This window comes from Astatotilapia calliptera, chromosome 9 (assembly GCF_900246225.1).
Source record: "Astatotilapia calliptera chromosome 9, fAstCal1.2, whole genome shotgun sequence".
Taxonomy (NCBI): Eukaryota; Metazoa; Chordata; class Actinopteri; order Cichliformes; family Cichlidae; genus Astatotilapia; species Astatotilapia calliptera.
In genome coordinates, this window is record NC_039310.1 from 11,420,127 (window position 1) to 11,445,884 (window position 25,758).

General features: G+C 39.9%; 2 protein-coding genes across 2 annotated transcripts; one reads left to right on the forward strand and one right to left on the reverse strand.

Annotated features, from left to right (window-relative positions):
- Nucleotides 1-6,927: 6,927 nt before the first annotated feature.
- Nucleotides 6,928-11,822, reverse strand: LOC113028801 (sialic acid-binding Ig-like lectin 7). Its single transcript, XM_026179254.1, has 7 exons — nt 11,736-11,822; nt 10,362-10,427; nt 9,785-10,162; nt 8,359-8,664; nt 7,508-7,777; nt 7,349-7,430; nt 6,928-7,241 (listed from the first exon to the last, which is right to left on the reverse strand). Exons 1-7 carry the CDS (start codon nt 11,803-11,805, stop codon nt 7,160-7,162), a joined length of 1,254 nt encoding a protein of 417 aa, XP_026035039.1. The 5' UTR covers nt 11,806-11,822; the 3' UTR covers nt 6,928-7,159.
- A 6,595-nt stretch (nt 11,823-18,417) lies between these two features.
- On the forward strand, nt 18,418-24,915 carry LOC113029885 (sialoadhesin-like). The gene is made up of 8 exons (XM_026180906.1): nt 18,418-18,433; nt 20,829-20,898; nt 21,674-22,042; nt 22,266-22,571; nt 22,647-22,907; nt 24,068-24,340; nt 24,701-24,782; nt 24,879-24,915. Exons 2-8 carry the CDS (start codon nt 20,856-20,858, stop codon nt 24,913-24,915), a joined length of 1,371 nt encoding a protein of 456 aa, XP_026036691.1. The 5' UTR covers nt 18,418-18,433; nt 20,829-20,855.
- Nucleotides 24,916-25,758: the final 843 nt, after the last annotated feature.

Sequence of the window (25,758 nt, forward strand, 5' to 3'; positions counted from 1 at the left end):
ACAGAGAAGTGGGAGCAGGCAGGCAAAGAACAGAAACCTAACAAATGGCAAAATCACAACAGAATACACACTCGGAATGAACAAAAGCATAAGGAAACACAAAACACTGAGTCCTCAGACTCAGGACCATGACAGTACCCCCCCCCCCCCCTCAAGGGCTGGCACCAGACAGCCCAACAGAAACACAAAAACGGGCCAAAACCAAAAAAACCCCCCACGAACCAAAAAACAGAAAACGACCCGACCAGGGCGGGCGGTGGGGGTCCAGGACGGAGGGACACAGTCCGAAAAGGCCCAGACGGACAAGGTCAGGGGGCCGACCCGGAGGCCAAAACAGTTCAGTTCCGGGGGCCGACCGTGTGAAAGGCAGCGGCAGTGGGGCAGGTCCGGAGGCCGGCCACGCAGTAGGCAGTGGTGTGGAAACAGTTCTGGGGGCCGACCGTGCAGACGGCAACAGCGGCGTGGAAACAGCTCTGGGGGCTGACCGTGCGGACCGCAACAGCGGCGTGGAAACAAGTCCGGAGGCCGGCCACGTGGAAGGTAGTGGCGGCGTTCAGGAGGGCGTTCAGGAGGGCGTCCACGGTGGCGGAGATGCCCAACAAGCGGCCTGGCAGATGACCGACGATGTGGAGGTGGTAGTAGGGGACCTGAAGGCTGCGTGGCCCCTGCAGCCCCAGGCGAAGCGGAGGCTGGACCAGACGAGGCGGAGGCGGAGGCTGGACCAGACGAAGCTGATGAGGACGCTGAAGCAGAAGCTGGACCAGGCGATGCTGATGAGGATGCTGGAGCCGGACCAGGCGACGCTGATGAGGATGCTGGAGCCGGACCAGGCGACGCTGATGAGGATGCTGGAGCCGGATCAGGCGACGCTGATGAGGACGCTGGAGCCGGACCAGGCGACGAGGATGAAAACACGGAGGCTGGACCAGGCGACGAGGATGAAGACACGGAGGCTGGACCAGACGAGGATGAAGACACGGAGGCTGGACCAGACGAGGATGAAGACACGGAGGCTGGACCAGACGAGGATGAAGCAGTGGCTGGACCAGATGAGGATGATGCAGAGGCTGGACCAGATGAGGGTGCAGAGGCTGGACCAGACGAGGATGCAGAGGCTGGACCAGACGAGGATGCAGAGGCTGGACCAGACGAGGATGCAGAGGCTGGACCAGACGAGGATGCAGAGGCTGGACCAGACGAGGGTGCAGAGGCTGGACCAGACGAGGATGCAGAGGCTGGACCAGACGAAGATGATGAGGATGCAGAGGCTGGACCGGATGAAGCCAAAGCAGACGCTGGACCAGGCGACGAGGATGAAGCCAAAGCAGATGCTGAAACCGGACCAGGCGAGGCCGAAGACTCTGAGGCCGCAGCAGGCGAGGGTGATGAGACTGCAGCTGGTGATGAGACTGCAGCTGGTGATGAGACTGCAGCTGATGGCTGGACGGGCTCCTCGGGCCCCCCAGCTGACGAGGCAGAAGGCTGGACGGGCTCCTCGGGCCCCCCAGCAAAAACAGTCTCAGACCCAGTGGGCACTGGAGCCCCTGGCACACACAGAACAGAACCAGCAGGCACACGGGCCTCTGGCAGGGACGCAACAGAACCAGCAGGCACGCGGGCCTCTGGCAGGGACGCAACAGAACCAGCAGGTGCACGGGCCTCTGGCAGGGACGCAACAGAACCAGCAGGCGCACGGGTCTCTGGCAAACACATGGCAGACGGCAGCTGCACAGAGCATTGAGTCTGCTCAGGCAGTGACGGCTGGGTGCCGTCCCCAGCTGGCTTCTTAACCGCCAGGGGTCCCGAGTCTGCTGGGGGCTGAGACCCAGCCTCTGGGGAGGCCCTGGGGCAAGTAACAGTCTCTAAATTAAATTTCTGAGAAACTAGAGTGGTTTTAATGGGTTTGTCTCTCCGCTTAAAATGGGTGCTAGGAACGGGATTCAAAATGGGTGGCACAGACACAGCCTCCAGTATGGAGGGAACGGGTGATCGGGCTAATGGCATAGATGCAGGCTGGGCTAATGAACTGGCTAAAGGCTGATGTACTGGTTGAAGTGAGACTGGAGTTGGTGGTGGAGTGGATGAAACACAGTCAGTTACTGTTATGGATGTTTTGAAAATGCCAACTTGTGAGAGGTCAGTTACCACGAAGGTAGGTAAACGCCGTGTACTGTCTCTACTTTCACTATGAACAGCCCCAGAAAACACAGTCCCAGAAGCACCAGCGTCCTCCCAACCGTTGACGGCTCCGACAGGCAGGGAAAAACCTCTGGGGGGTCGGGCCGTGAAACCTCCGGTGGGTGACTCTGAGACGGATGCTTTGTGGCGGTCGTAGTCCATTGTTGCTGGGCGCAATCCGCTACTTCCCGAGCTTGCACCGCTTCCCGGGCTTTATGCAGCTCAGCGAGTAAGTCTGTAAATCCCCGGACCTGGTGGAGATAGGGATTTCCGGCCAGGATTGCTTCAACGGCATTTATCCCCACAACCTTCGCTTGTGCATTGGAGGTGTGGGTTACCCAGTCCACCAGGCGTAGGGCCCGTGTGAGGTCGCTCTCCCCGGTCAGGGCCGCTGGATCCATCTTGTGGTCGCGTCGTACTGTCACGGCTGCACAGCAGTCGTGTGGTGAATTGAGTAAAGGATCCAAGATGCAGGCACTGACTGGGGTGCGAGTGAATATTTATTTGCAGAGGTGATAAGGTGACAAAAATAGGAGGAGCAGAGCGGGGAGTAAACCAACCTAAACTGGGGAAAACTAAAGAACTCAACTTAAACCAAACACGCACAGGGGGAGGAACAAAATACACAATGAAAGATGGCGGAGAGACGCAGACTAAACACCAGGTTACACAGAATGATGCCGACGGACACGGAGTTAAACAGACGACGCGACAGAGAGCACAGGAAAACACAGGGCTTAAATACACGGGGAGTAATCAGGGAATGGGCCACAGGAGGGAGACACAGCTGGGAGCAATAAGGCTAACGAGACAGGGGAGAGGTAAAACTGAACACACTGACATGAGACATGAACTTTCAGAATAAAACAGGAAACTAACAGACACAGAGAATCAGACAGGACACTGAACATGACAGGCAGACTCATGAGCAGACACAATAACACCATGGACAGACAGAGGGAACACAGAGAAGTGGGAGCAGGCAGGCAAAGAACAGAAACCTAACAAATGGCAAAATCACAACAGAATACACACTCGGAATGAACAAAAGCATAAGGAAACACAAAACACTGAGTCCTCAGACTCAGGACCATGACAATAAGTGTGGCTCAGTTTTGAATACAATTTGGTGCCATTTGCAATTAAGAAATACAGATAGTTTCTCTCTTTACTCTTAAAGTTAACAAATATGTTTTTTATATTTATCAATCTAAAAAAAATAAACATTTAGTCTGATTTGATGTTACAATTAAAAAAGTGTTTGTGTTTTGATCTGAAGAGTGTGTAAATATCTGGTTTCAACTGTATATTTGATGATTGTCAGCACAAAGAGGGAGAGAGAGGAACAGAGAGGGAGAGAGAGGAACAGAGAGGGAGATGGAGAATGAGGACAGAACAGAGATGAACAAGAGCAGGTGAGACACACATGTTAGTCAAATGGTTGTTTACCAAAAGTATCACCGTATCATAGGTCCTCATGTATCTCGTACCTAGTGTTTCTTTTTAGGTTTGCTATTTTTCAAATTCTATATTTATTAAGTTTTGCAGGCTTGTTTGCACAACAAGGCTAAATAATTATATAAACTTTTCTAAATCTAAATAGTGGACTTTAGTAGAATTAAAAAAATAAGTGTAGTGCAGGTCTATGAGGATTTTTAGTGCTATCATCTAGTTCTGATTCTGGTTCTGTCTTTGTTAAGTCCTCAGTAGTCCTGATTTTGAACTGTTGTAGTCCTGTTTTAATTCCGGATCAGTTCTGGGTCTGGTTGAATTGGGGTTTAGTCCCTGTGTCTTGATACAGCCCCGATTTTGTTCTGCCTTGCTGCTTAATTAAAAAACTAGTTTAAGGTGTCCTGCATATGTGATATATATTTTCCCCTATATGAAGTCATTCTTTTTTGAACAAAACTCAAAACAGAGCCTATTAATCTTTCAGTCATTTTTACCCCCCCCCCCCCCCAAAAAAAAAAAAATCCCACATGCATACTACCCTTTAGGGCTAAGCCCCGGGTGTTTCAAATGTCTGGCTCCGCCTCTGTACATAATGACATCAATTTTAATAGACCCTGTGCACGAGAAAATGCTAACTTCCTGGTTTGAGACCGGATGTAGGGTTGTACATTTCCGGTAGCTTTACTTTGCGGTCAATCGCTACTGCGAAGATATACTCCAAAATCATGTCCAAAACTCGAAAACGGAAAGATCGCGTTAAGTTACAAAGAGCAGAAGGTGGGAACACTCACCACTGTTGTGTCATAAAAAATCGAATGATCAATTTTGACGTTTAAAGAGTTTAGATCGATCAGTTGTTTACATCACTCAACACAAGCAGAACTGCATTGCTGCAGCAGAAGACACATTGTCCACATTCAGAAGCACATCTCTGTATAGTGACTGGTCTTATGATTTAAACAGGCAAATGTTCCGCATTAAAACTACAGGTGAAAAAAAGTCAAACCAGATGTTTCCCCGTTATGTCGATATCAGCTAGTCAAGTACACACCTACACAGCATGTTAACAAACCGTGAAAAAAAGCCACACAAAAAATTAATGATTGCTGGTAAGGGTTTCTATACATTAGTATTTACGAAGGGTATGTTGTGACTTACCTTCAAAATTACAGCGGCCCCTCGCTATAACGCGGTTCACCTTTCACCTCACTGTTTCGCAGATTTTTTAGTGCAAGTTTGCATGCTTTTTTTTTTTTTTACATCACATTGTCCTGCGTCCTGATCGCTGCTGACGATCTCCTCCGTGACGTGTCTCCTGTACAGTACAGAATCGCTGCATCGATCGCTAGCAGTGTGACTCTGAAGTGCAGTACTGGATGTCGACGAAACATTTTGCACTGTCAAAAAATAAAATTGGCTACTTGATTTCACCTATCGCTGGTTGTTTTTAGAACATAACACCCGCGATAAACGAGGGACCACTGTTTACAGATACTGAGAAATATAACATTTGACTCCCTTTTCTCTTTTTGCTCTGAGGTGCGGGGGAAAAATATCGACAAGTCGATGAACATCATTTACAGATATATTGGGTAAATGCCCAAGACATCTATAGAAATGTAAATCGCCGCTTGATTCATTCATTTGCTTAACTTGTTTTGGACCGTAAACAAGGCGCGAATAGGACACCGGAAACAAAGCTCCCCACAGGAGTTTCCGCACCGGAAGTAGCATATGCTAACGTGCACATAGTCAATTCGTTTTAATTCCCTTGACAAACTCCTTTGTATTTAATTAATAAATCATTTTATATAGTTTTTTCTTACATTTCACACATTTTTGTCTTTATTTATGTGTTTTGAAAAGGTTGGGTTTTTTTTTTTACAATAATTAAATAAATTAGACTAGCATAGATACATACTAGTGTTAAAAAATACTCCAGTAAAAGTTGAAGTACTGATTGAAGTTCTTTACTCAAGTAAAAGTGAAAAAGTACAGTACAAGATTTCTAGACTGTCTTAATGTACAAGCTGTGATCAGCTGAACTGCTGCTTTTGTGGATTTGCATAGTTGTTCTGGCTGATTTCCATCCTCTACACTGACAGTGTACTTTTTATGTTTACGCTATAGTATACACTACACAACCATCATTTTCTTAATTTCAAATTTATCTCTACTACCCCTTGTGTAACTTAACTCTGACCATGAGCACCAAAGTCATTGTGCACTAGTCACATACACAATGCTGGAAGATCATATTTTGTCCAAATTTGAACGATCTAGCTGTTAATTTGAGGTGAGTTTGGCAGTTTAACTATTTTTTAACTTAGGTTGTGGCTCGATTTGAAGTGGATTTGGATGCCTAGCTTGGAGAAAATTCTCCTGTGTCCCTCTGATAAACCTGCTACATAAGACATACATATGAAAATGTTCAGTTTGTCCTTGTGATTACCCCTAGTTGGTGTCTGACCTTCTTTCCTGTGCATCTTTGCTGATTTGATGAAAGCACAGTTGTAATAACCACAGGTTTATTTTATGTTGTTTTTTTTTTTAAATGAGTGTGTTCTTTTTCTTTGCCTTCTGGCTTAGGGGGAATGTTTTCTCCCTGGTGTTGCAAGTTCGTGAGGGTCATTTAAAACTCACAAACTAAGCAACATAGTGTATGCTATACAGTGCAACGAGGAGTGCTCTGACCTCTACATTGGAGAAACCAAACAGCCACTCCATAAATACATGACACAACATAGAGGAGCTACTCAGGTCCACCTCAACAGGACAAGACTCAACTGTACATCTGCATCTAAAGGATAAAGGTGCAAATGTTCCCATTTTGGACCAGAATACGAATGGTTTGAAAGAGGACAAATAGAGGCCATTATCCACTGTAAATGATCATTATTTAACAGAGGTGGTGGCTTACGACACCAACTGTCACTTACAGTGTAGTTTTCAGATCCCTTCCCAGGTATCTCACCTCTACTCACATTTTGCGTCACATGATAGAGTAAGACAAGGTTTCACTGAAAACCTCTGGTTTGGTGGTAATGACCCACACCTTTTTTCTCACCTTGGCTCATGTGATGAGGCATATAATTAATACTGGTACAAGGATCCTCTTCAGGTACAACCCTCACTAGGGTTTAAATAACTGGGACCTTCAACCATGTGGTTTTAGAACTGAAGAAGCATCTTAGATTAGAGATGCAATGTCTTCAAGAGACGAAGAATTCTTGTCGCTTGCTTTCCAAGTGACTTAGACTTCCATGAAATAAAAGACTGAGAACCTACACAGATATCTCAATTGCTATTTCCATGTCTTATTTAATACAGGATGGCATTCACTTTCAAGCATTTATAATTGGATGGGCAAAATTCCACAAAGGGGGCAGCAAGTTATTTAATACAGTATTAGTGATGTGAATAGAGGGCAGCATGTGTTAGCCCTGCATCAGATTGGCGAGATGTCCAGGGTGCACTCTGGAGTAATTTAGTGACATTTTAAGGTGGAGTTTGTCCTCCTGCAGAAACTTTAGTTGATGTGTTGTGATGTGACTCTGCTCATCTGACAGCTTTCTGTCTCTGGATTGTTGGAGCATCTTGAGCTGAACCAGCTGAAGGAAAAACAAAGAAATCAATGAAAAACAAATCCCTTTTGTTTTACTACAGAACAGTTATTCTGTAAGTTCAATTGAGTGTATCACAGAAACATTTTTCTCACCACTCAAACATGCCCAGTGTGCTCACAAGCATTATGATTCCCACAATCTTCACTATAGTGTAGACACCAATCAGTATGCCAGCTGAAATCAAACCAGATTTTAGTGTTAAATGTATGTATGAAGTGACAAAATGAAAATAACTAAGTAACCTACTTTACCTTCATTGTAAGTAACAGTCACATGACTCTCTGCTGATGTCTGATTACCCAGATCATTAGTGGCCACACAGTAATAAACTCCTCCATCTGTTACATTGAAGCTGTAAATCTCTCCTTCAGATACTTTCACAGCTCCATCTCTGCTCTTCTTGAACCAGGTGAAGCTGCTGACTGGAGGTTTGGCTCTGCTGGAGCAGGTCAGCTTCACCCAGCTGCCTGCTGACACCAAACCTGATGGACTGATGGATGCTGAGGTGTCTTTAGGAGCATCTAAGAAAAAAAAGCGAGTTAGATAACTATTTTTCACTATAGTATTCAATTGGCTCTCGTTCATTGCTATGGTATGATTTCTCTGCGCCTCATACTGACACTTTTTATGATTTCTTTATAGTATACACTATATAACCATCATCAACTTAGCTTCACATTTATCTCTACAACCCTTTATGCTGCTTAACTCTGACCATGAGCACCATAGTCATTGTGCACTAGTCACTTTACATCCAACACAGAGGTACTTTCACCCCACTGCACATGGAGTTGAAAACTTGCAGCAGTGTTAAAATCTTTTTAACTCTGCTGCCACAAGGACAGATGCAGAAAATCTTTACCACCAGCAGCGCTAAATTTAGACTCCCTACATTATCACATATAAATTTGTATTCATAGAATTAGTTTCACATTTTGACTGCTGTAACACAATCATTTCAGGATAAATTAAGTATTTCTTTTTTCTTCATTTTTAAAATTTCATGGATGACTGGGCTGTCCTTATAAAAACTACTTAAAAATTATATCCCACGAATCATGATGAGCTGACAGGTTCAAATAACAAACTCTGATTGTCTTACATGAAACACTGAGAGTCTCTTCTGTCTCTGCTGTCTTGGTGTCGTTTCCTTGGTTCACAGGATATCTGGCAGAGCAGCTGATCTTCTTTCCATCATGTGTGTCTGACAGAGTGATGTTCTGCTGGATTTTAGTTGTAAAGCTTCCATCTGTGTTTTGCTCTATTTTGTTGTGAGAGTCTTGTTGGAGATTCCAGGTGAGTTGAGGAGGGGAGTGTGGACAGGGAGTGAGAGCTGAGCAGGTTATAGTGACAGACTCCTTCTCCTTCAGATCACCTGGGATTGTAATATTGGGCCTCCAAGGAGAATCTGTGGTTTCACATCACAAACATAGTTTAAAAAAAGAGTTTAATTGGTGTGCATTTGCAGGTTTTCTCATATGCACTAAATAGCAGTTTAACAAACCCATCTATAAAGCAGTTGAGACTTAGTATGTAATCCACTGAATGCACCTATGTACAACTCAATGAAACATTATAACGAATCAAAAATGGTACAAGAACAACACATTTAAGGATAAAATGTGAGACATTGGATTAGTTTTGAATAACATAGACATTATTAAACAATCTATTAAAAACAAAGTTGAGGCGAGGGTGAGAAAATACTAGAAATATTGTGTAATGTCAAAATTTCTTTCTTTTTTTTTTTGGTTTTCAGAACTGAACATGTGAGGGATTTATCATTCTCAAAGAGTGTTGAGGTAAATAGTTAAACAATGTTAAAAAAAAGTTCTCAACAGAAAACATGCAAAGATTGAAGATTGTGTACAGGGATTTCTATAAATTCTATAAGTGACAACCAGTGGTCAAAACAAGTGCTGATTTGTATTCTAAAGATGCACAAACACTACTGCTTTCTCTAGGTTTGTATATAAGATCTCCTAAACAAGTAACAGCTGAAAATAAAATAAAATAAATAAATGATAATAACAAAAGGTCAATCAGATGGACCAGTACGGCAAGACTGTGATGATCCACTCGGTAAATTAAATCTGTTGGGCATCTTTCTTGGCCTTCAGACAATAATCCCGATGACTAAAGAACCAAACGGGTTCTTTATTCGTAGGGAAAGAGTCCGTGTGCTTAATCATTTTTAAGGTCAGGTTCTGGTCTTAAAAATGATTTTGTATATTATGCAACAATGAAAATTATGTTTGTCTCAGACTCAGAAAAATTCGATGTTCTTTCTTTCTATTTTACTTATAAAACAATCTAATTTCCCAGTTTTAACCCTTGATATGTTGTTTGTACATGGTTTGTAAATCCCTATATTTGGGTTCTGGGCTTTAAAAAAAAATCTTTCTGAAAATTTCACACATTTTTTTAAATGAAATAAATCAGAACAGTCATTGTGACTGTAGGGTTACTGCAACTTTCAGAATGAAGGCATATATTTTTATGTTAGAAATGAATTCAAAATTCTTTACCTCTGATTGTTATTTGAAGAGAATCACAATGAGCTGTTGCCTTGAATGGTTCACTCTCTACTCTGAAGAAGTATGTGTCTGTGTAGTTTGTGGTTAAATTAGAAAACAGAGTGGTGCAGTCTCTCTGACTCAGGTTCCCAGTAATACTCATTGGATAGATGCTAACTGCTCCACTACTGTTGAAGATCACATTGTTTCTGGTAACTCTATGATAACTTTTAATCCACACTCCAAAGGTTTTTCTTGTGCTGATAAATGTCTGTCCTTCTTTGGGTCTGAAGCTACATGAAATATGCAAACAAGATCCACTCAGTGCTTCCAGCTTCTTTGGAGCCGTTATGAAGAGGTCTGCTCCATCATGACAATCAGGCAAAGCAGCTGTAAGTACAGTGTCATGGTTAACAAAATGCTGTTCTTTTCATGTTTGCAGTTCAATGTTTATATGTAAGTGTTACAGTTTTCGTCAGGACATGAACAGTTGACTCTGTTTTCAAAGGTCTTCCATTTTGTTTCAAAATGAGGTTAAATTAAAAAATCTTTTCAACAATGCCTTTGAATAGCTGAACAATCAGCTCACCTGAAAGAAAGAGACCAATCAGTAGCACACCGACAGTCAAAATGTTCACAGACAGAAACTCCTTCCCTGTGTTTACAAATAAAAAAGCAACGGCAAGAATCAGATAAACAGATAAAAAAGAAATAAAATCATTGTTTTGAATCATTTCACATGTGGAGCTTTTACACAATGTTGTCTTTAAACCAACTTTTCAATACAAACTCATTCTGTGCAATCACATTTTTCATCCGTATCAGTGGTTTGTGTCATTTTTGTAATTTTTAAGTACACCTGTGGAACTATGCGAAAATAACTGAAATGCAATAAAAACAATATATCTCAGAGTTCATGTCAAATTAAAACACTAAATAAATTATTTGATGCATCATTTAGTTGCGGTGAAAAGAAAAAGTAAAATGTGCCTTACAGAAGTGTGGAGTGTTAGTGTAAGATTTGTCACTGTGACCCAGAGTTTTTTAATTTTGGGAATGTTTAGGAGTTTTCTGTTTTGTTATCCTTGTATTATAGTTCTATATTTTGTATTTGTCGTCAGTCAGCATTTGTTATTATGTTGGTTAGTTTAGTCTTTGCCATCCTGTGTTTCTATGTAAAGTAAGTCTTGTCTCTGTGTGTCTGTCTGGTACCTCTGTTCTCTCTTGGTCCCTCACTCTCTTCCTTGTCTTGTCTCTGTCTCCTCCCTCTGTTCCCTGTATTTTGCCAGTTTGGATGTCAGTGTGTTTCCCATGTTTTCCTATGACTGGTCTCTCTCTGTTTCTGGATTTATTGTGTTAGTCTCTTGTCCCGTGTGGATTATATTTGGTTTTGCCTCCCCTGTTTCATTAGTCAGACTCATTCCAGCGGTGTTTCCACCTGTTGTATTTCCCAGTTTAGGTTCCTTATCATTTCCTAGTTTCTACATGTTTGATTAATCCAGCAATAAAGTTTCTGAGTTCAGCCCTGCTTTGTGTTCTGCATTTTTGGTCCTATCCTGCCTGCCTCCCACAGCATTACACAACAGGTTTATACTATTTTTACAGTAAAACATGCACCATCGTTGTTAGGAGGAAGTTTAGAAACAGGACATGCTGATTAAGAAAAAGTGTTAGCATGTTCACATGCAGGCACAAGCTTGTTCCCTTTTTAGCGAGCAAAATAACCTAGCTGTTTTAATGAAATAAAAGGCAATAAACAACCGATTCTGTCAATTTATACACATTGACAATAAAATGTTCTTTGTGTAGATTCTTGTAACAGAGATTTTTAATATGGAGAGTTATTTTATTTCCTGGTTAAATAAAGCTTTAAATAAAAATGTAATTAAATAAATAAAGAAGAATAACAAAATAAGTTTTAGTTTAAAACTTAAGAATAAAAAGCTGTAAAATGTTTGCTTACCCCACATTAAGTCTGCTGATGGTCTTATGAGTAAACTGAAGCAGCCTGTAGCAAATTTCAGGAAGAACATATAGAGACATCCACTGACTGCACTGCACTGCATAATGAAGTCAGTTTTGTCCTTCCTGCTTATTTCCTGTGAATGAAGTCAGATGATATCCTTAAACATATCTTTAGCTTGTATTTGTCAAAGCCTCAAAGCTTAACCTTGCAGTAATGTTTTAGTCATTCTCAGTATTAATATACAACTTTTGCTAATACAAATGATGCTGACATCAGAAGCAACATACTTGTAATGCACTGTAAAATAATCATATTAAAAATGAGAAAAGCAATAGCATAATATTATCGTGAAGTAAATGTTTTAGGTGGCTCGACATGGGTGAGCAAAGCACATAGTCTGGGAGGACAGAATGGAAACGGTCTTTGTTACACAAAACACTGCCCCAGAAGAAACAGCCAGTATTTCAACAGGTGTGGAAAAAATGTCACCGTTACTCACCACAACCGGCTGCTCTGAAGTCCTGGAATCTGGCTGTGGTGAGGAGCATCGGCAGCATAGATGTTCCTTCCTCCTCAAAGGCGGGACACACAGGCTGGGCAGCGAATCCTCCAGTGGGCCGGGCAGGTAAGCGATTGCAGTTGGAGGATGAAGGTACAGGGTGTTGAGGAGAAAGTCCTGTATTAGCGGGTAAAGTGAATTCGGTAGACAGGGGAGACCTGAAACCAGTCGCTGTAGCTGGCTTGCTACAGCGCGATGATACTTGGAAAAAGGAAAGATGCATAAAAAATATCTTGGCTTGTTCTTTCTGTTATTTATGTTTTGTTGTTTTTGGTGTTGTTTTATTTGTAATGTTTATACAGTGAAAACTTCTGTTTGTTTGCAAAGAGTCCTATTGGCATGACTGAGCTTCAATTCTTTCCCTGGAATCCAATCTGTCTGCAGTATGTACACACAGCACAACCTGTCACACCACTCCAGAACCTCCATTAAGTAACAGAAAGATAAACTTGATGACTCACTGAACTTATCTTCTTGTGATTCCAAGTATTCTTGTGGCATTCATCAGTTTATTTTATTTCTGTGCTGAATCTCAATCATGGTAATCCTGGTAAACCAGCCCTACTATGTGCTAACATCGCTTTCTGCATGTTCACAAAAAGCATGTTGTGTTTTTTTTTTCATACAAAATCAATTTCGAATGTGTTAGAGATTCAAATTTGTCTCCCATCACTAACAATCTGGCACATTATTTAGTCTCCTAAAGTTTGTTCTCCACTTTAGAGCAACCAAGAACTTTTTGCCACAGTTTTGAAAAGTGAAATTCAACTGGTTAGTACAACACTTTGTATTAGCAGATGTCTCTGAGTGTTGCATCCTTACAGTTTATGGATGCTGCTCACTAACCATGTTTGGTAGCATTAACACTTCGCCCTCTCATCCAAATATGGTCACTTCATTGTTACCTTTTTTGTACAGTATATGGTCTGCATTTTAATTTTTTTGAGAAGAAACAAAATAAAACACCAACCAAATATAAAAAAGGCACATTAGTAAATATTCTGTCTGTCATCTCACACAGCTTACAAAAACAGTGTCTACTAGAGGTGAGGTCATCAATCTAAATATTGAGTACTAATGCTGGTACTGGATGTGCGATAACATCAATACTTTGTTTAATCCTCTATTAGGGTTGAAAATTATTGATTTTTTCATTTTATTAAATTATTAGATGAAGCTGTTTTATTATTTTATTTATACCCAATGCAATTGTGCTCATAACCGAGTTGGCGCTCTGTTTTGAGGGTAATAAACTTCATCCGGTGCTATGACTGGGGTGAAATATTGAAGAGTGGGCGTACAGCGTTTGAGGGTCCTTTTTGCTGCATGCTTACACATATACTGATAATGGTTAGAATAGTCTCAGGAAGTCCGAACAAGATGTCCGGAAATGGGCCTTAGAAATCAACAGATAGCCAAGGCTGCGCAGGGGTTGTTTTTCTTTTCTGTCTTTCTGAGGAGGAGCAGATACGAGGTGAGGTCGGACTGAACGAGGAGGATTCGCAGCAGACTGCCACGTTTGTGTTGGGAGAAGATAGCCATAATAATCTTTGTGATTGTCGCAGTATAAAACCTGCACTGCCTGATTCAGTGTCATCTTTTCTTTGATGCAGTTCCCTGGTTCACCCAAAGGTACAGTACTGTAAAACTTGTCATTTCAACTGCTGAAGCAAATTAAATCTTTTTAAACGACAGATATTTTCTCCTGAATTCCTTCTGAAAATTTTAAACATGACACCTCTAAGTTCAGTATAAAGCCCTCTGAACTGCGATATATAAATCATTTTTTAGAAATGAAAAAATATACCTAAAACATGGACTATGAAAAATCTCTTTGACAGGCACATTTACGTTCCATGTCTCCAAAAATCCACTTTAAAATGACATTAAATGCTTAAAGGTGTGTTTTGTTGTGTTAACTAATCATTGTGGAACGTAAGTAACACTGAGATAATGGTCATTTGAATTGTTCAGTATTGGCAAATTGATGATAATTCATCTCACAATGCTCATTGAGACACTGTTTGCAGTGCAAACATAATCAACAATAACTTCTCATCCTTCACAACAACATGGTAGATCTTGTGAAACACCAGCATTTCACAATAGACTTTTATTTATACAAACAATCAAATCTGCACAATAAGTATTTCAATGGTGTTTTGCCCATCTAACATTTAACACCTTGGTGTTGATTGGTAACTGAAGAGTCTCTGCTATCGTACAGCCCCAGTCCACTGCATTTAAAGAAAGCATTTTACCTGGGCCAGTGGTCAGTCTCTTGAGGTCACATGTCTCCCAACTGAAAGCAATATAACTTTGATGTTTTATTGTCAATGTTTTAGTTACATTTTTGAAACTTTTCAAGTGTTTTTTAAAGAAGTTGTGTTTCGCTTCATAGCGCATGCACCAGCTATGTAAAAGTGGTCCTGTTTTGAGTAAACATGTAGGATAATGTATCATGAAGATATCTTGGAAGGATAATTCTGTTGTTCTTCAGGTGAACAACAGAGGTGAGCTGTTCTGTTGAACTACTTCCAGATGATTTCACCCACAAACACCATTCCAACTTTAAAATGTTCTCCCATTCTTGATCTATCACTCTATAACTCAGCCCTTTCATATCTCTTACCATTGTCCTACAATGAATTTTTAACTTTTGCATGAATCATGAGGACAGAACATGGGTTGCTATCATTGCTAAGGGCACTCTGAACAGAGCACGCGTTGAAAAGTTTGAATCTGTTGTTCATGTCTGAACAAATACTCACTCAATTTTCGCTCCATCCACACAAATTATACATCAAAACGTAGGTATTGTTTTTGGCTTTCAGAAAATGTCATTGCATTATTGTTGGAGGTTCAGTTGCAGTTCTCTCGCAAATTGCCTCATAGCAACACAAGGTCGGAAAACTCCCAATTCAAAGTCTACAGAGACTTCAAGAAAATCAGAGCTGAAATTCTGTAACGGGAGGCATTTTCCCCTCCTCATATCTCCCAAAGCATGGGCTGCAGAGACATGAGCCTTGTGCCAATATATCTTCAGACACTGCTGACGCTCACAGTGAAATGTATTTTGCATGTGGTGTGAAATGCCCATGTAGAAAGGACGGCACTGTGACACTGGACTTGCTCTTACTCTGGGTTCCCTCTTTATTCTGGTAACTGATACAGAGGAAACAGCACAGAGTCGACATCAACAGTGTTATGAAACTGCAACATTCAGTCCTGATAACAAGGATTAGAACAGTTACAATCTCATAGAAAACATTAACACTAGAAAGCAGAAAGCACCCAACAAGCTAACTAGTATTAGCTTACCATGCTCACCAAAAATACTACTTGTGAATAAAGTTATTATTAATAAACCAAAATGACTGTAACTTTCAGGGTACATGCTAGTACTGCTCTTAATAAAAATACTAATATTACAAATTACTGCTATGAAAATGTTTTTACTAATGAACATACAAAACTGAAAACAGCATCACTCACGTGCACCTACCTCCAGCTTGGGATTATTTTCCTTTGCTGAGGCATGTACTGTGCAGTGATTTAGAACCTTAACAATGCAGTTGTGGTATTTGTCCACCAGGTGGCTTCAACTATTCAGAAAGCACATCAATTTTGAGGATATTTATTAAGCTGTTTTCTAACTCTGTTACACCTGCCTCCCTGCTCTCACGGATTGGAACACCTTAAACTCACCCAAACCAACCTCCTCCCCACATGTGCCTCTACCTGCAAACAAGTAAGCCATTGCAAGTTAATCACTTCGGATATTTCCTGCAACACATTTAAGACTTCACACTGATACTACTGATGCTACTGTCCTCTGTTTCAGCCCTTTTACCATCACTCACTGACCTGTCCCCAGACTGCAGCCCATGTTTGGCTTCCTCTGAATATCACACTTTAAGCCTCAGTCATAGCTGGACTGGCCATCGGGCCCGCTGGCCAGTGGTTTTTATGGGCCGATGATTTTTTTAAAAAAAAATTTTTATAACAGTATAAACAATGAAAGGTGATGGATTGGCCAGATGCTGCCAAATGTGTAAAATAACTCAGTTGTTTGGTGGTGGCTATGGCGGAGCTGCCACAAGAGACCAGCAGGTAGATGAGGTAAAGGGGAGGCAGGAGGAGGAGAGACCCGAGGCGGCCACCGGTCCGAGTGTCAGGTGAACTGAATTTCAGGTAAGAAGTTATGACCTGCAGTCTATCTGGGTCAGATATAAACCAAGTTTAGGTGGAGTTTATTTTCGTTGTGCTGAGTTTTTACCGTCAGTTACAATAACTTGTACTAGCTAGCATGACGGAGTTTCTATACAGCTGGGTGGGTGCTATGGTACTGATAGTGAACTTTATTTAATTCATAAGGTTAGTTAGTAGAGTTGCCAACCGTCCTGTAAAAAGACGGAATCGTCCCGTATTCAGAGAAAATCTTAGGGAATCTTTGAAAATTACTTCCTCTGGTTGTTAATGCATAATAAAATCGAAAACCTTCACTGTTCTCTGTCTTTCTGCCTGCTTCACTATCTACACACACAGACAGTTTTTTAGGCAAACTCCTCACACACACATACAGAGATCAAGGTCTCATCTGCACAGAGACATTGTACATTAGAGAGAGTTACTGATTTATGATTGTATTTTGATTACATTTCTGATTTGATTACAGCAGAAATAACTACCAGCAAAAGTTCTAAAACTCTGTCAGTCTATGCTACATTACAACCACAAAGGCTGGATTTCAGGTATTTTGCCTAATTTCTGTTGAAGCTAAGCCAAGGGATCTCAGGCTTCTTGACAATAATTATTGAATAACTATTGTTATATAATTATTTATTTTACAGGATTTTCAGTTGCAGTTTCCAAGAATGTTTGTAATGTTATATCAGTGAGAGGTCTGAGTTTGTATGTATATAAAGCCGTGACTAAACCACCCTGAGAACAAACTGAGGGCTGAATAAGAACATAAATGAAAAACACTGTCGAAATGCAAGCATCCTTATTTTAAATGCTAAATTCTTACTTCAGTAAGTCTATTGTCCCGACATTTCTGTAAAATGTCAAAAGAAACATATTTAAAAAAACTGTACCAGAGTACCAAAAGCCTGTTGAAAGGGTTTCATCATCAACAGAAAAATTCAAAAAAGACAAAAAATATTTTGAAAAGTATTTGATTTGACAAATCACCATGGCATATATAGAAATACAAAAAAAATGCAAGTTAGGTTTTTACGTTTAGTTTTTAAGTTAAGTTACAAAAATAGTTTACTGATTTTGTTATGCTTTTAAATGATCCGACAACAACCCACTATTTCTATTCACTGAGATCTGTTTGGGGGGGGGGAATAAATGAATAGATTATTTGTGCGTACTGTTATGTTTCTAAACAAAACTCCTAGATGGAGTGATTTTTATAATAATTTTGTATTTTACCACTAAGATTATACATGATTTGTCATTTACATCTATCAACATAAACATTGCTGTCATGGTCTGTGTCTGATGAACCAGAGCTCATGTATTTCTTGTATATGTTTTTCCATATGTTATAGTGGTTTTCTCTCCCTTTTTGTCCTTTCTCCCTGTGTGCTCCCGGATGTTTTGGGGTTGATGAGGGGACTGCGACCCGGAAGTGTTCCCGCACTGGGGACTGCCGCACCTGCCGCCCATTAGCCCTCACCAGCTGCAGCTGATGGCTTCATGAGGGGCGCCTTATTTAAGAAGGTGGCGGAGCCCCAGTCGGCGCGGAATTATACTAAGTCGAACCTGTTAAGTACCTCCGTAGAGTAGTGTGTTGAGATCGGCTTCACTACTAAAGGCTGCCTGCTGAGCTGTGTGTGTTTTTGTGTCACCAGGAGTCGGGAGTCAGGAACGTCGTCACGAGGGGAAATCACGGAGTGGAATCGGGTTTTTGGAGTTGTCACCTTTTCACTGCTATGGACACGTGCACTGTGTGGGATTCTTAGAGGAATCGCCACAGGAGTCACAGTGCTTGGATTGTATATAGTTGTCGTTTCTGTCCATAAATAAATCCACTGTCTTTCACTAGAGTCTCGCGTTTGGGCCCTTCTTTCCCTACAACTCCACGGTCTGCCGTCGCAGCCCGTGACAGTTGCAGAAGTAGAAGGTGAGATTTAACAGAAATAGCTTATTTCCAGTCTATCCTATTAATTAATAGCATACAATCAAAATTTAGACTTGTTGCTTCATTAAAAATGAAATATCATTTATTGAGCTCAGATACAAAATAAGTGCTGTCTTTAATAACTATACTCACATCAAAAAATCACACGCCTGGTGGTGCTCCTCAACAACCAAAATATGTTGCTACTGAGGCCTTTGTCACACTTTGTGATTATTTTAAGTGCTGATGCAGCCAGTGCTGATGTGCTAAAATATATATGTAAATGTATGCGCTTGTGACAATGAGACTTTGTATTTTGGGGAAGTTGGTCAGGGAGGAAGTTGGTTGAGTCCTCCAAGCAAAATTTTAGCTCTCTGCGTGAGTGTTCTGCTCATTGTTTGTCTTCTGGAGTCACAATTAACCATATGTTGATGAAAGAGCGCAAATGTGGTTACACAAAAATTTAATTTTAATACTTGTGTTGAGGAACTGATAAAGAAGCTAAAAGGTAAGTTATTTTTAAACTTTTTGCCAGTCCTGTCTATGTAGATGTAACTTACATGAAGCTCCTACCATATCCCTAAGCCAGTGTGATGCTGCATATCATAATTCTCATAGTTCGCTTTAAAATAACAGAAGAAATATTTTTCTTCTATAGAACTTTTCTACCATATTTGAGCACTAAGTGCTTTTTACAACACAGCTCATTCACCCCTTCACACAAGCTTTTTTTCTATTTTTAAGTGCTTTCTATTCAGCATTTACACGCACAGACATATATATGCATGCATGCATGCAGAAGCAACTCAGCCTTCAGTATCTTGCCCAAGGAAACATTGACATGCTATGTAGACTGCATTCAGCTTGTGTTTTCTTGTGCATCTTCTGTTAATGTGCTTCTCTAACAGAAAACATCCTTACTCCTTTCTCTCTTCCTTGGGTAGTCTGTTTTCCACCACTGTTTTTATGGTGGTGCAAGGGGAAACCAGGACACATTACAAATTCACTTCAGTGCTTCCAGCTCCCAAGTAATTAGTGCTTCCATGAGATTTTGAAGTCCGAAAGATTTGCTTATTTATCTTTTAAGGTAGAATAACATGAGAGGCCTATACTAAAAAGCAGGATTTTGCCTTGCCCAGGTAACTTCAGGGTAAAACCTGGGTTTTCTTGTACTGCAATATCGTTCACTTCTTAGTGGCGTATATCACAATACTGAAAACACATTTCTAGAAGATTCCTCAGGTGTCTGTGGGGGAATTAAGAGGGTGTAAAATGGGGTAAAATTCTTTCAGTTGTGTATAAATTCTGTGTGTTTTTCTATTGACCATCAGTAATAAATTCTAAGACATAGCTTTATTCTATGAGGGGTTTTTTCTTTCAATTGGCAATGAACAATTTTACATTTTTATTGTTCTATAAGCATTAAAATATGATCCTAAAACAGGACTATACTTGTTGATGAAATTGGAACATAGACTAAGCCTATGTTTGAATTTTGCTTGGATATTTATACTCTACTCTCAAACCCTTAAACAGCACAGAGCTGAAAGAATAAAAACAGTTTATGTTTGGAGTTTTAGCTTCAAATCAGCTCGGTGTGCCACTGTTTCACAGCTTGTTTTTTTCTATTCACAGCCTGTTTTAAGCAGATTGTATGAATGTATGTGTTCTGTAGTTTACTGAATTGTTTGACCATAAAAACATATAAACAATTATATGTACTGTTTAAAATTGTGAATCAAATTACGAGCATCCCAAGAGTAAACACTCGGATACAAAAGAGCAGTCAGTTGTTTTTACTTAAGGATGCACTTATTCTGATTATATTTCAACATTTTGACCACCCTGGTTTACACACTGTAAAAGTAATTTGAGTAACTTTCTATTGTAATCAATGAACTGATGCATAAAATAAATAATATGTTTAGAACTGTTTAGAAATAATATTTCTAAACAGTTTTTAGGGCATCATGTGACACCTAGCAGCTTTGTGACAAACTGATTTTAATGCACTTTCTTAAACAGCATCTTTCTGTACTTCCTTTTCTTCAACATTGGCTGACACGGTTCACTGTAATTTTGCAAAAACTGTAAAATGATAGGAATACACTTGGGCTTCTTTGGTAACATTTTATTGATTTTATTCAATAATTTTCTGTGCTATAACTTTTTTTCCTTTTTTTGATGTGCTGACAAGTGAATATATAACTTTTTTTTACTGATGTTCCAGTTTTAAATAAACAGCTTTGTGTCACTACAACTTTATATTTTAAATGTTGATAACAGAAGAAAATGTGCAGATAAAAGTTTACCGTGAATCTTAAAATACAAAATAAGTATAATGTTACAGCACCACAGATAATAAGCATTAACGGTGTTTCATTTTTTTTCTCGTTAGATATTCAGGCAATAGAGCTCTGTGAACATGATGACGGTTGGCATGCTACTGACTGTCCTGTTTGTTTCAGGTGAGCTGTTTGTTCAGTCATTCAAAAACACTGAAGTTATTTTACAAAGTGAACATTATTTAGATACCAAGCAAGCATAGCATTACTTTTTCAAACTCTTTATATCCTGACTTTAGATTAAAATGTTTTATGTACAAAATGTTAACGACAGAGGAATAAAAAAGTTTGTTGTTATCTCACTAATTTTAAAAAAGAGAATAATTTGCTCAGAAAGCGCCTCCATTTGTTTTGGTCCTGCCCACTGAAAAACAATTTTTGGGTTTCGATACACTCTTAGTTACAGATTATTTTTAACTGGAATGAACTCTTGTTTGGATGTTTATACTCAGTAAACGTGGATAAAGTGACCAAGCTGTTATATGGCACTTTGAGCTTGGCTGCCCGTAACACTATCACTAAGAGATGGCTAAGTGGAAAAAAATCCCATCACTAAATGACTGGCATGAGGTTGTTCAAAATGGAAAAAATTATTTTTTCTAACAGGTTGATACATTTGTTGAGATTTGTGACAAATGGAAACATTACATTTTGCCAAGGCATCCTGAATTCGTAAGAACCTCTGAAATTATGTATCTCATATTTTTGAATTGTTTTATATATATATTGTGTTTTATTTTCTCTATTAAAAAAATTATATTTTTGATTTTTTTAAATTCTAAATTAAAAAAAATTTAAAAAGAGAAAAATTTGCTCAGAAATGTGAGAATGAAAAATAATGTAATTAATTGCATAATATTAATGTCTGAACAGGTTAATCATTAAATTTTATTTATAGGTGCTTTGGCTGGTTGTTCTGATAAAACAGCACTCTCCATAACTGCACCAAAGACGATGGAAGCACTGAGTGGATCTTGTTTGCAAATCCCATGTAGCTTCAAACCCAAAGAAGCACAGACATTTATCAGCACAGGAAAAACCTTTGGAGTGTGGATTAAAATTGATGCCAGAAATCCAACCAACGTCATCTACAACAGTAATGGTGCAGGTTATCCAAGGAGTATTACTGGGAACCTGAGTCAGAGAGACTGCACCACTCTGTTTTCTAATTTAACCACCACATACACAGACACATACTTCTTCAGAGTAGAGAGTGAAAGATTCAAGGCGACAGCTGACTGTAACCCACTTCAAATAACAGTCAGAGGTAAAAAAAGAAAAATGTTTTAGATTTTATACCATGAAAAATTGTCCTAACAGCCTGACACTAAGAGAATGTTTATAATTTCTATGCACTGTTATTATTCTGAGGACTCGATGACATTTCTAAACGTCTGAATTTAATAGTAAAATTTCACAGGACAAGTTTTAAAGATTTTAAAAGCTGATGTGTGCTCTGTAGTATTGATGTTTGTGTTGTGAAACCACAGATTCTCCTTGGAGGCCCAATATTACAATCTCAGGTGATCTGAAGGAGAAGGAGTCTGTCACTATAACCTGCTCAGCTCTCACTCCCTGTCCACACTCCCCTCCTCAACTCACCTGGAATCTCCAACAAGACTCTCGCAACAAAATAGAGGAAAACACAGATGGAAGCTTTACAACTAAAATCCAGCAGAACATCACTCTGTCAGACACACATGATGGAAAGAAGATCAGCTGCTCTGCCAGATATCCTGTGAACCAAGGAAAAGACACCAAGACAGCAGAGACAGAAGAAACTCTCAGTGTTTCATGTAAGACAATCAGAGTTTGTTGTTGGATCCTGTCAACATATCATGATTCGTGGGACTTCATTTTTTTTTCTCCAGATGCTCCTAAAGACACCTCAGCATCCATCAGTCCATCAGGTTTGATGTCAGCAGGCAGCTGGGTGAACCTGACCTGCTCCAGCAGAGCCAAACCTCCAGTCAGCAGCTTCACCTGGTTCAAGAAGAGCAGAGATGGAGCTGTGAAAGTATCTGAAGGAGAGATTTACAGCTTCAATGTAACAGATGGAGGAGTTTATTACTGTGTGGCCACTAATGATCTGGGTAATCAGACATCAACAGAGATTCATATGACTGTTGCAGGTAAAGTTACTCACCAGTTATTCTAAAAAAAAAATGCATTTTCATTTTTTCAAGTTTTCTTTGTGATATACTTCACAATTGATAAGAGAGTGAATTTCACTTTATAAAAATCAGCTTCATCCATCACTGTGTGGTTGTTCAGCCTTTAAACATTAAAAACAATTTGAGTTGCCTGCCCTTTTTGTATTATTATGTTCCATTTTGTATAATTTACAATTTAGTTTCAGTTTCAGTTTCCCTGTTTCCTCCCATGTCAGTGTCTCTCCCACTATGTTGGTTAGTATCGTTTCTTCAGTGTGCAAGTTTGTCATGTCCCCCGTGTTTAAGTCCCTTTTGTCCTTTATGTGTCTCAGTGATGTCCTTGTTTTCCTTCGTGTCCCCGTCTCTTCCTCTCTCTCTTCCCTCTGTTTACATGTTTCCCCTTGTGTTCATTTCCATCTGTCATGTGTTCTCCCTAGCCATCAAGTCCTGTTTGTTGCTTAGTTATGTCCATGTCTCATCTCCAGTTTCCATTTCCCTACGTCTGGGTTTATAGTATACGTTTTCCTCGTTGGTTCGTCATGTTAAGCCTGTTTGTCTTAGTCTGCGTGTTTCCTGTTTTACTTTGACGGGCTTACATCCCATGTTCTGTGTGTTCAGTTTACTTCCTCCTGTCTTGTTGTTATGTTCATTCATCCCAACTGTGTTCCCCATGTGTTCTCTTTTCCATCATGACCCTTGTGTGTATTCATGTGGTCTGCTGTCATTCATTCCTTGTCCCCGGTCATCTGTTATGTTGTTGTCATGTTTCTAGTTATTAATGTATCCATGCCAAGTTTTCACGTTTAAGATATTTAATGTTTTCTTTCTAGTCTTCCCAGTTTAGGTTTTTGTTTATCATTGAATTGGCTTTGCCTTTGGTTTTTGGTTCTTTAATCAGCCAATCACGTTTTGATTTTGCGTGTCTCCTCCTCTCTCCACACAGTCAGCAGACAATTTACTGTTAAACATTTATTCTGTCATTTCATGCAGATTTCTTTTCTCTGAAATCTTCTTGCATTACAGAACTGGTTGGTGTCTACACTGTAGTGAAGACTGTGGGAATCACAATTCTTGTGAGCACACTGATCATCTTTGTGTGTCAGTCAGAGTTTGATCTATGGATATTTCTTTTTCTCCAGATGCTTCCAAAAACACCTCAGCATCCATCAGTCCATCAGGTTTGGTGTCAGCAGGCAGCTGGGTGAACCTGACCTGCTCCAGCAGAGCCAAACCTCCAGTCAGCAGCTTCACCTGGTTCAAGAAGAGCAGAGATGGAGCTGTGAAAGTATCTGAAGGAGAGATTTACAGCTTCAATGTAACAGATGGAGGAGTTTATTACTGTGTGGCTACTAATGATCTGGGTAATCAGACATCAGCAGAGATTGCTCTCTCAACTCTTACTTACTGTGAAGGTAAAGTCAGTCACAGATTTTTATTTTATTTTTCTTTAATTAATCCAATTTCAAAGTGTTAATATAATTTCTTTTCCTTCTTTCAAACTTTTTTGTGTTATACCTATACAAGAGACAAAAAGAAGTGTGCCTTATGTGAGCGTCGGTATGGTTTTTTGTTTATAGATTGTGCTTCATCTTTCAACATGTTGTTTTTCAGCTGTGAAATTTTAAAAACAAAACAATGCTTCTTCAGCAGTTGTTTGCACTGTTTGTTTCATAAATTAAAGTTTTCTTGACTTTGATTCACTTTAACAGACCTCAGTTACTCTTTAACATTTATTCTGCCGCTATTTTTCATCACTCTTTTTTTCATTACAGCTGGAAACCTGGTTGGTGTCTACACTATAACGAAGACTGTGGGAATCATAATGCTTTTGACCACACTGAGCATCTTTGAGTGGTGAGACAAATGTTTCTATGACAAACTCATTTGAAACGACTCGTCTCTAATAAAACAAAAAGGATTAATTGTTTCTCATTTGTTTTTATCCTTCAGCTGGTTCAAATCAAGATGCTCCAACAAACAGACATAGAGCTGTCAGATGAGCAGAGTAACATCACAACACATCAACTAAAGTGACTGCAGGATGATAAATGCTACCTGCTAAACCATTAAATGTAACATATTTGTTTATAGTTTGATGTTCAACAGCTGTGTATGACCATTTTACTTTGACTATAGGGATGTTATTACAGAATTATCTCTCCTCAAACCACTGCTGCCTTCCCTAAGGATGGGAATTGATTCATTTGTTGTGATCAGTGTTGGGATCAATACTCAAAAAAGTAGAAAAGTTATTACACATTACACAGAACTTTTCTTAAAGGTAATGCAGTATATTGCTTAAGTACACCCAGGTTCAAATGTTCAAAAAGTGGGTAGCTTCACTGAAAAGGACGTCCCCCACCCCACGCCCCACCCCCCTTTATCACGGTGCTGGGCAAGGTTCAGCATTTACTCAGCTTTAACATGACTCTGGATTCTTGGCTAACTTCGTGTTAGCATACTGTCTGTGCAGGTACTTGCAAAGAGCCGAAGTTGTGTTACCGGTATAATACTGTAGTTTCTGCATTATATCTGACCAAAATATTGTGTGGGCGCGATCTCCAAATGGTGCTGATAGGATAGGTGTGGTTAGTTTCACAAGCACCGTCAATTCATTTCAATATGAAATGTCCAGTTTGCCAAGAGCCACGTAACTTAGCGCAAGTTTAAATATTAACTGGGGATTTTTGCTTCAGTGGGAAATTTACAGCATAGCTATGTCGTAACAATTAGCAGGAAATTGTAAACCATAAAAATGTTTGAATCGTTTGTGTACTTGATTTAAATATTCTCCTTCCTATGTTATGCACCTTGAGAAAAGAACTCCCTG